Below are 8,878 nucleotides of genomic sequence, written 5' to 3'. Positions count from 1 at the left end.
TTTAAAATCCTAAAATATATACTTTTAAAATTGAAGAGGAGCTGTGCTCTAAACGCGTTTTGGCAAACGTAAGAAATTTTCGAATAAAGAACGTTGTGCAGTCGCGTATTTTCTAAATACACTACATAATGGTTATAAAAGAAACGTTCCTAAAGTTCTTCTCGTTATTGAAGCATGTAAGTGTATATGAAACATTATGGGTGACTTCCATTGACAAAAGACGTTTAAAAAAAAAAAAAACATTGAGAATTTAAACTGTAGAAACAGAATTATCCTCTTAAAATGAACATTTGAAACACATATTTCTAAAAATAAAATAATTAGATATTTTCTCATTTTGAAATATAAATTAAAATCTATGATTTACCATTTTTTTCTATTCAATCTGAGGTAAGAAATAATAATATTAAGTAACGTAAAATATATCGACCGATATTTTGATAAATATTTACTTTTTCACTTCATACACTTATCGATTTTCTGATCTTATTATAATTATTACATTATTTTTTTTTTCGCTTTCCGTCCTTTGGACACTAATAGGTCCTTTTTCCAGGCTTTTGTGGGTTCAGCCAGACCACAATGGGGTGAGGGACATATCCGGGATAGATCTCCCGAAAAAATTCCTAGTGATTTTCTGCTGGATTCGAACTCTGGTCTTCCAGAACGGTGCGATGACGCTTAAAATGCATCAATTCACCTTTAATTCACTTCCATTAAATAAAAAGTATTGAAATTACAATAAATTAATTGTTAATGATTTTCCTAATAGTTGACACAGTACATTTATAAATTGTTAACGCATTCACAATAATGTTTTAGGTAGCTCTTTTTTAGATATGACAAAATCCTTTGCAGCAAAATATTAATCGATTTATTAAAATATGAACTACTATTAAGTAGCAATACATTAAAACTATATTACAATTTTAAAATAATTTGCAACGTTGAAATAATTTTTGCAACCAATCTTAACAAAAGAAAGGAGGGATGGCTCTTCTCTTTATTCCAGTTTCCAAGACCCTTTCATCATTTCCACAAAATATTCATCGTCGTCTATAGAAGCGCTAACTCCCGAATAGTAATTCAGAAAATCTTCTCTAGTAACCTATAAGAATTATTTGATAAATGATTATCTTCCTATATTAATGAATATTATTTTAATATGAAGTAATGAAAATTACCGTTCCATCGGGATCGTCGGGTACATCGAAACTGTTCAAAAATTCCTGAAACACTTCATCTTCACTCATATCACCACTCTGGAATTTAGGATGATAAGAAGGGTCGTATACGTTCTTTAGATCGCTAATTGTAATCAAACCCTCTCCCGAAGCATCCATTTTGTCAAAGGCTTGATTGATCATGTCGATTCTGGTGTCCGACATCGGAGGCTTTAAAAAACGAATATTTTTTATATTTTATAAATAATTTTGGAAAATGTCTATAATATGAACTAACGCGGAGTCCTTTGAGGAATTCTTCGAAGTAAATGGTTCCTGTTTCGTCTTGGTCAAATTCGGTAAAGATCTCTTCCACTTCTTCCGCGTCTAGTGACATTCCGTAATCTTCCATACCCTGTTGTAGCTCTTCTCTATCCAATTTCCGATCACGGTTATCGTCCATCACTCGAAATATTCTAATAAAAATTAAATTATGATTGATCGAAGGAATAATATCTTATACTTAAGGAGAATCGTAAATAAAAATAATGTCATATGGTCATAAGAAAATATAGATAATAAAAAACATATATCATCAGAGTCTATAGTCTGTAAAAATTAAATGTATTTTATCAAACACAATTAGTTTTTGGAATTAATTTTTAATTGATTTTATGAAGAGCCATGTTCCTCTTAATCAATCTATTTTTGATTTGTCAGTTTTCTTTTATTAGACTACTTTTCCCTTCATGTCTTCTGGCTATTTAATAGCGTCTAAATATCAATATATTCTTTTAATGAGGAATATTTTCGGGTATAAATGGACAAATCGGGACGTATAGCAACCCTAGCAGATGAGAACTTCAGAGGAAACTTTCTGTTGCCTGCTGTAAATGACTACGGCATCATACTGTTAAAATAAAATAGTAATCATAAATAGTAGTATTTTAAGCAATTTTTCCTAAGTTTCTTGACTCTATCAGCCTTCTGAAATGTTGCCATAATCTTAAAACTATTTTGAATGCATGTTCAACATTCTTAATGCATAACATGAGATTGATATACTTCCGACATTCCTAAAGTTTGGTTGTTTTGGAACCATGTTTTGCATTATTTATTTCTTTTATAACCATTATGTAGTGTATTTAGAAAACACGTGACTGCACAACATCTTTTATTCCAAACTTTCTCGCATATGCCAAAGCGCATTTCGAGCAGATCTCCTTTTCAGTTGGCACTGTAAAGTAACATTTAAAATCCTAAAATATATACTTTTAAAATTGAAGAGGAGCTGTGCTCTAAACGCGTTTTGGCAAACGTAAGAAATTTTCGAATAAAGAACGTTGTGCAGTCGCGTATTTTCTAAATACACTACATAATGGTTATAAAAGAAACGTTCCTAAAGTTCTTCTCGTTATTGAAGCATGTAAGTGTATATGAAACATTATGGGTGACTTCCATTGACAAAAGANAACATATATATTAATTTATCAAATAATTATTGCCCATGGTGTAAATCAGGAGAATCTTCAATCGACCATATACTTAAGGAATGTCAAAGTCTTTCAAATATACGCAACTCTCTTAATGTCTTGCAAATGTTAAATGATAATACTCACCAAGATTATAGAAATAATTTAAACAATTTTAATAAAAAAGATCTCTACAATTTATATAAATATTTCATCAAGGCGACAGAAATGTTGGAAAATTAAATCAGAAGAGTTAACTTATGATATTGTTGTAAAACTTGACTATTATTATTTGAATACAATGTTATGAATATCTAAATACTGTTATTGATTGTTAATTCTGTTAATATTAAACTAATATGAAATATACTGTATATCTTCTCAATGTCACAATATCATTAAAAAAAAAAAATGTTATTATCAATGGTAATTAAATTTGTACAACCCCCGCAACAGGGTTAATCGCTTTTTGCTAATAAAGATACTTTTGATTTGAAAAAAATTTCCCAGATAATTTCAAAAATGATCTAGCAAAAGATACACTAAAAAAATTTGTAGATCTGTACTGTTTTTGAATACATAATTTATTCTACAAAATACAGTTTTACTTTTATAGATTTACTTGTTTAAAATAAAGAAAAATCATTAAAAATTAAGCTGGTAAAGTTATAATTTGATGATTTGATTAACCAAATTATTCATTTATTTCTGAAGTTGTAATAATAATTAACGTTAAAAATAATTATAATAAATTTACTTCTAATTTATTAATTAATATATTTTTTATATTAATATATATTTTATAAAATTTAGTTTTATATTTGAAACCCATTTAAACAATGTTAATTCTTGTTTTTATATATGCAATTATCAATTAAATTATATTGTTTTTCTAAGCGGAATTTTCAGTTTATTAATTATTATTTTATAGTTTTCTCCATTGATTTCAAAGCCGGAAATTTCCTTTTGGTACAGTACATTGTTTTGTCAGTAAGACAAAATTTAAAATAATGTTATTAATCAACGTTATTTCGAAATGTGTTCCAATAAATTACATTACATTAAATGAGGAGATATATACTAAAAAAAAATTTTTACGAATCTAAAATGTAGTATTTTTTTCTGCTAGTTTCGCGGAAGTTTCTATTTTAGATATAAAATTAAAACACCGCAACGTGTTCTCTACTTTGTACCATTTTATGTGTGTTAAGCACAAAAAGTCAATCAAAATGATGATATTTATTTTTGAAAGATGTTGAAATACATGCAGTAAATATTAATATTAATATTAATATAAACAACTGCGAGAAAGTTACTTCATATCTACAACTACAAGAAGGTTACTTCATATCACAATTCTAAAAAATGGTGAAGTAATTTAACGTTGACACTAGATTCTTTATATACATATATAAAATCTAGTGTAAATAAATAAATAAGTAAATAAATTTATTTATGATTTCGGGTATATTTTCAGATTTAAAATTTAAATATAAGGAGAAAGTGGTCTCTGACAGTATAAAAATTGAAAGATTTGATAATCATAAAAAATACTACTGTACAGAGAAAGAATAATTGATTTTTGAGAAAATGAATTTTTTATTCTGAAGTTAATGTTTAGTAAATATATCATGTCTGAATTTTTCTTCTCAGTACAAACGAAGCACTTTATATAATCACTATATTTAGAATGTTTTAGAGATTAAAAAGGCATTAAGCAAAATTTTATCATTTTTCTTAGACTTATAAAAGATTTATTTGTGCAAAAATCAAAACTTTTAACTTACAATTTTTTCATGTAGGCCTGCCTATATTATATATTGTGCCTATATAATATAGGTCTTTAATGAATAAGAAAGTGAAAAAAACAAATGTTTTTTTCACTTTATTATTGATAATTCATGAAAATATGAAAATAAAACATATCATTTTTATTTAAATATGTGCTAAAGTTTCTTAAATATTAAGTATTTAATATTTTATTAGACTATTAAAATAATATTTAAAATTATAATCAATAAAAACATAATTGAAACATGGGAGTGTTTTAATATTAACATTATATTTAATTAAATTTAACATTATATTACAGCTCATTGTTACAAAAATAAATATTAAAAGAGATGAAAATTGATCATTAAATAAGTATTAAGCAATGATTATTAAGTTTTATTAACTTAATAATCATTGCTTAAAAATTTTTAATGTTTTTTTTATTTAAAAAAAATTTATGATAGAAAAATTGCAAATGAAAATTTTTGAAAATTTAATGGATAAATTGCCAAATGATTCTATGAATTTTTAAATACTGTATGAAGCAAAGTGGAGTGAGCAGTTTACTTTTCTATTAATGCATGTGAATCTGTTAATAATTTATAATATTAATGAATTAAAATAATTTTATGAAATTATATTAATTTCTTAATAAAGTTTTTTGTGTAGAGTGAATTTATAAATACTATAATTTGACTTTATATTCTTTAAATAATTATGATAATTTCTACTTATTGAGAATGTTTAAAACAGTGGCGCGTTAACCTACGGACAAAAAAAGGCAATTGCTCGGGATCTACACTAAAAAAGGGCTCCAAACCAATTTTTTATAAGAAAATATTTTCCTTCAAAATTTTCCCGAAAAAAAATGTCTGAAGTCAATGTATACACGGGGCACCCTAATTCAAATTCGCCTGGGCCTCATAAAGCTATAACATGTTTTTTTTAAATATTTAGGCCTAAATGTAGTAATAATATATTGAAATAATCTCTGAGAAAAAATTAAAAAATCTGATATTTAAAATAAAAAATCTTCATTAAAAATGAAGAAAAACTATTTTAATTTCCAATTAAATTTAAGATATGTCGAATAATTCCGTCGTCTACATTCATAATTTATAAATTGCATAATTTATTTATGCAGCTGGAAGGAAAAATAAATCCTATAATTTTCTTTATTTAAAATTCAAAATGTCTAATTTAATTTCATATTCATTCTCTATTGATATTTTAATAAGAAAAAATCACATATTATAAGTTTTCATGAACACTTTAAGTTATAATCAGTTATAATCAATCTAAACACAAATATTATAAACAATTTTTTTAATTTAGAATTTTAAATGTTTTAAAAAAATGTCTATGTAAACTCTAGTAGATCGCAATCTACCTGTTGGGAAGCACATTTTTTTAAGTAATTAGAAAAATTGAAAGGTCCTTAATGATAACGCAGTTATTATGTTGTTTTGTACTCGAAGCTGTTTAATTTCGGATCGATAACGGTAATTAGTATCGGTAAAAGCTGATAGTAAATTAATGAAATTTCTCCACGAGTGTAATAAATTAGTCGGCGCTGATAACTTCCCAATCATTATTAAAAACTAGATATTATAATCGACGCTAACCTGGCAAATCCTTTAATTCCGTGCGCTCCTCTCTCCAAGCATTGTGCTCTTAATTTTTCCATTTTCTTTATCTTACTTTCGATCGATTCTAAAACGCAATAAAACACAATTAAATTCTAAATTATTGATNATTTATGTCATCCTTCAAAATTCTAAAGAAAAACTATTTTATGCTTTTCAGACATTAATAATATAGAAACCATCGTCTGTGTGTGTGTTTGAATTCCTTATAACTCCTGCAATTTTTGTCGAATCCAGATAATATTTTGGTTATATTCGATTTATGTTCTGACAGAAAGTATAGGCTACTTATTTTGCAGAAATATTAACTGTAGAATAAATATTTTATCGATTTTGGATCGGTGATCGCACTTATGTTGCAATGAAGTCAGTGACTTCATTTAGTTCAGCTTGACGACGGAATTTCCTTTAAGTTGCATAAATTCAAAAGATTATTTAAATACTATTAAATATTCTGTACATGTTTTGCATTATTTATTTCTTTTATAACCATTATATAGTGTATTTAGAAAACACGTGACTGCACAACATCTTTTATTCGAAACTTTCTCGAATATGCCAAAACGCATTTCGAGCAGATCTCTTTTTCAATATATGATTCAACATATATGATTCTTCTAAAAGAAATGTGATAATTTCTCTTCTAAAGTACATAATCTAATTATTAGAATACGTATGGGAGCTTGTGAGAGTGTACACGCACATTATATTTTAGATGTTATATCAATAATTTTCGTAATGTTTTATTTAATCTCAGAAGGAAAAATATCTGAATTATTTTAATCAATTTTTACTATTTAAATCAAAAATATAGTTTCGTTTTGGTATTTTTTCAAATAATATACAATTGCATTTGTAATTTGCCATATTCTATGCAAGTTTATTAAATAACATAATGAAAAACATTAAAGCAGGGGTGGCCAACACGAGGCCCGCGGGCCGCATGCGGCCCGCCGGGAGTCATGTTGCGGCCCACGGAGCTAGTTCAAATGAACGTAAATGTTAACTTTATTGTACATATCATCAAAAGAACATTACCTCATGAGTTATTCGTATCATGTATTTTTAAATTATAGCTAAGAGAAGTTTGAAATATCTCTCATTTTTGGAAAAATTCATAGATTTTTAGCTATTTCAAATATCCCGCTATTTGACATTCAAGATTACTTAGTTTTTTGTCCGACGCTAAGCGTTGATAAAATTTAATATGAGACTTCAACTTCCGCTATATATGTTCTGTGGTCTTCGGCGTTATCGGGAAGCTCGCAATGCTGTCGGGCTTATACTCATAACTACTTTCAGTCCAGCTTGACAAAGTTCCGTGTTATTCTGTAGTTTCGTTTTATTATCAGCAATGCATCTGGAGAGATTTTGCAATCGACGTTAAAATACATATTTAACATATTTATAATTACAGTTCAAACTACTGTAACCAAGTAGCCCGTCTACCATATCGATTCTATAAGTAAGTAAACCCTGAAACGTTGGATAAATTCCATCAAGTTGGTTTGGAAGAGTTCTATGAAACGTATTTGGACAAGGATAAATAGCTTGCGTTTTACAAACATGCTCTGTCGATGGTTTCGCTATGTGGAAACACTTATGCATGTGAACAGTTTTTTAGTTGCATGAAGTACATCAAATCACAAGTGAGATCGAATTACTGATGTTCATTTGGAAAACTANAAAAAAAAAAAAAATAGGTGAGTGGCCCGGCAGGAAACATTATTTCTGAAATTTGGCCCGCCCTCTGAAAAAGTTGGTCACCCCTGCATTAAAGGTAAGGTGATGCATAAAAATCAAGATTTCATTACTTGATTTTTAGATAATTTTTAAAGAATTTGTTAATTTACTTCTTACAGATAACTGCTAGTTTTGTAATGATTTTTATGGTTATTTTTAGCTTTACACTTCGCTTCACCTGAAAATCTTCATTAATTTCTATTTTAAAATTTATAATGAACAAATTTAATAAAATTAAATATGTAAATAAAATAAATATTATTAATCTTTAAAATAATTTTAAAAAGAATTGATTACAGGCTTAAAATAACATGTGAAATGAAATAATTAAGTTTAAAAAATTAAAATATCAAGTTAAATCAGCATTAATAAAACAGGAAATGAATCTAAGATTTTGAAAAACTTAAAACTTTTGAGATTTTAAATATGAATATAAAGATAAATCACTTTTTTATAATACATAAATCATAATACAATCAAAAATTCATGAGAGGTTCCTCATTGGTTTTGTGAAATAATTTTAAATAATCTCATTGAGAAATTTCCAATGTCTTTTTTTCCAATATTCTCTAAATTTCTTTATTTTAACGTTTTAAAATAGTCAATAATTTAAAAAATTTCCCAGATAAATCTCGAAGCGAAGTATCAATATGCGTTTTTCAAAAATAAAGGAACAGAATCTGCTATGTTTCCTGTTATCATCCATAATACAACTTCAACTGAGTAAAAAACATAGAAAAATTTATGTAGCTTTTATAGATATTCAAAAAGCCTTTGACTCCGTCTACGTTCCGCTATTAGTACATAAGTTAAAAACTAAAGGATCAGGAAACCAATTTGCTACTACAATATTTAAATAAGCTATTTTCAACTTATAATGCAACTATTAAACAGGGAAAATCCGTTACTCCACCATTAACAATAACACGAGGAATACTTCAGGGTGACCCCCTGTCACCTTACTTATTCAACTTCTATTTACTTGAAATCGATCAAATCTTTCAAGATCGTTCAGATGGGATAGAGATTGGTGACAGAGTTTTCCATTATGTGCTATTTGCGGATGATCTTGCTGTCTTTG

The 8,878-nt window shown here is 27.0% G+C and overlaps 1 protein-coding gene across 2 annotated transcripts; it reads right to left on the bottom strand.

Annotated features, from left to right (window-relative positions):
* Positions 1 to 858: 858 nt before the first annotated feature.
* LOC111625310 (calcyphosin-like protein) lies at positions 859 to 6,123 on the bottom strand. Of its 2 annotated transcripts, none has more exons than XM_023368434.1 (4): positions 6,034 to 6,123; positions 1,462 to 1,639; positions 1,185 to 1,394; positions 859 to 1,108 (listed from the first exon to the last, which is right to left on the bottom strand). In XM_023368434.1, exons 1-4 carry the CDS (start codon positions 6,093 to 6,095, stop codon positions 1,004 to 1,006), a joined length of 555 nt encoding a protein of 184 aa, XP_023224202.1. In that variant the 5' UTR covers positions 6,096 to 6,123; the 3' UTR covers positions 859 to 1,003. The 2 variants fall into 2 exon arrangements, with proteins under 2 accessions (XP_023224202.1, XP_023224203.1); XM_023368435.1 differs by lacking the exon at positions 6,034 to 6,123 and adding an exon at positions 2,783 to 2,918.
* Positions 6,124 to 8,878: the final 2,755 nt, after the last annotated feature.

The sequence above is a fragment of the Centruroides sculpturatus genome, unplaced genomic scaffold (genome assembly GCF_000671375.1).
Source record: "Centruroides sculpturatus isolate CEXI.00-Female unplaced genomic scaffold, Cexi_2.0 scaffold303, whole genome shotgun sequence".
Taxonomy (NCBI): domain Eukaryota; kingdom Metazoa; phylum Arthropoda; class Arachnida; order Scorpiones; family Buthidae; genus Centruroides; species Centruroides sculpturatus.
This window is presented reverse-complemented; position numbering and strand designations above follow the sequence as displayed.

What these genes read in the sequence shown, in the direction of transcription:
- LOC111625310 (XM_023368434.1), bottom strand. Translation starts at nt 6,095, where the DNA reads ATGGAAAAATTAAGAGCACAATGCTTGGAGAGAGGAGCGCACGGAATT. An exon ending in GGAATTAAAGGATTTGCCAG is followed by an intron (nt 1,640 to 6,033) that starts GTTAGCGTCGAT and finishes AATTTTTATTAG; the next exon opens with AATATTTCGAGTGATGGACG. An exon ending in CCGACGATCCCGATGGAACG is followed by an intron (nt 1,109 to 1,184) that starts GTAATTTTCATT and finishes TAATTCTTATAG; the next exon opens with GTTACTAGAGAAGATTTTCT.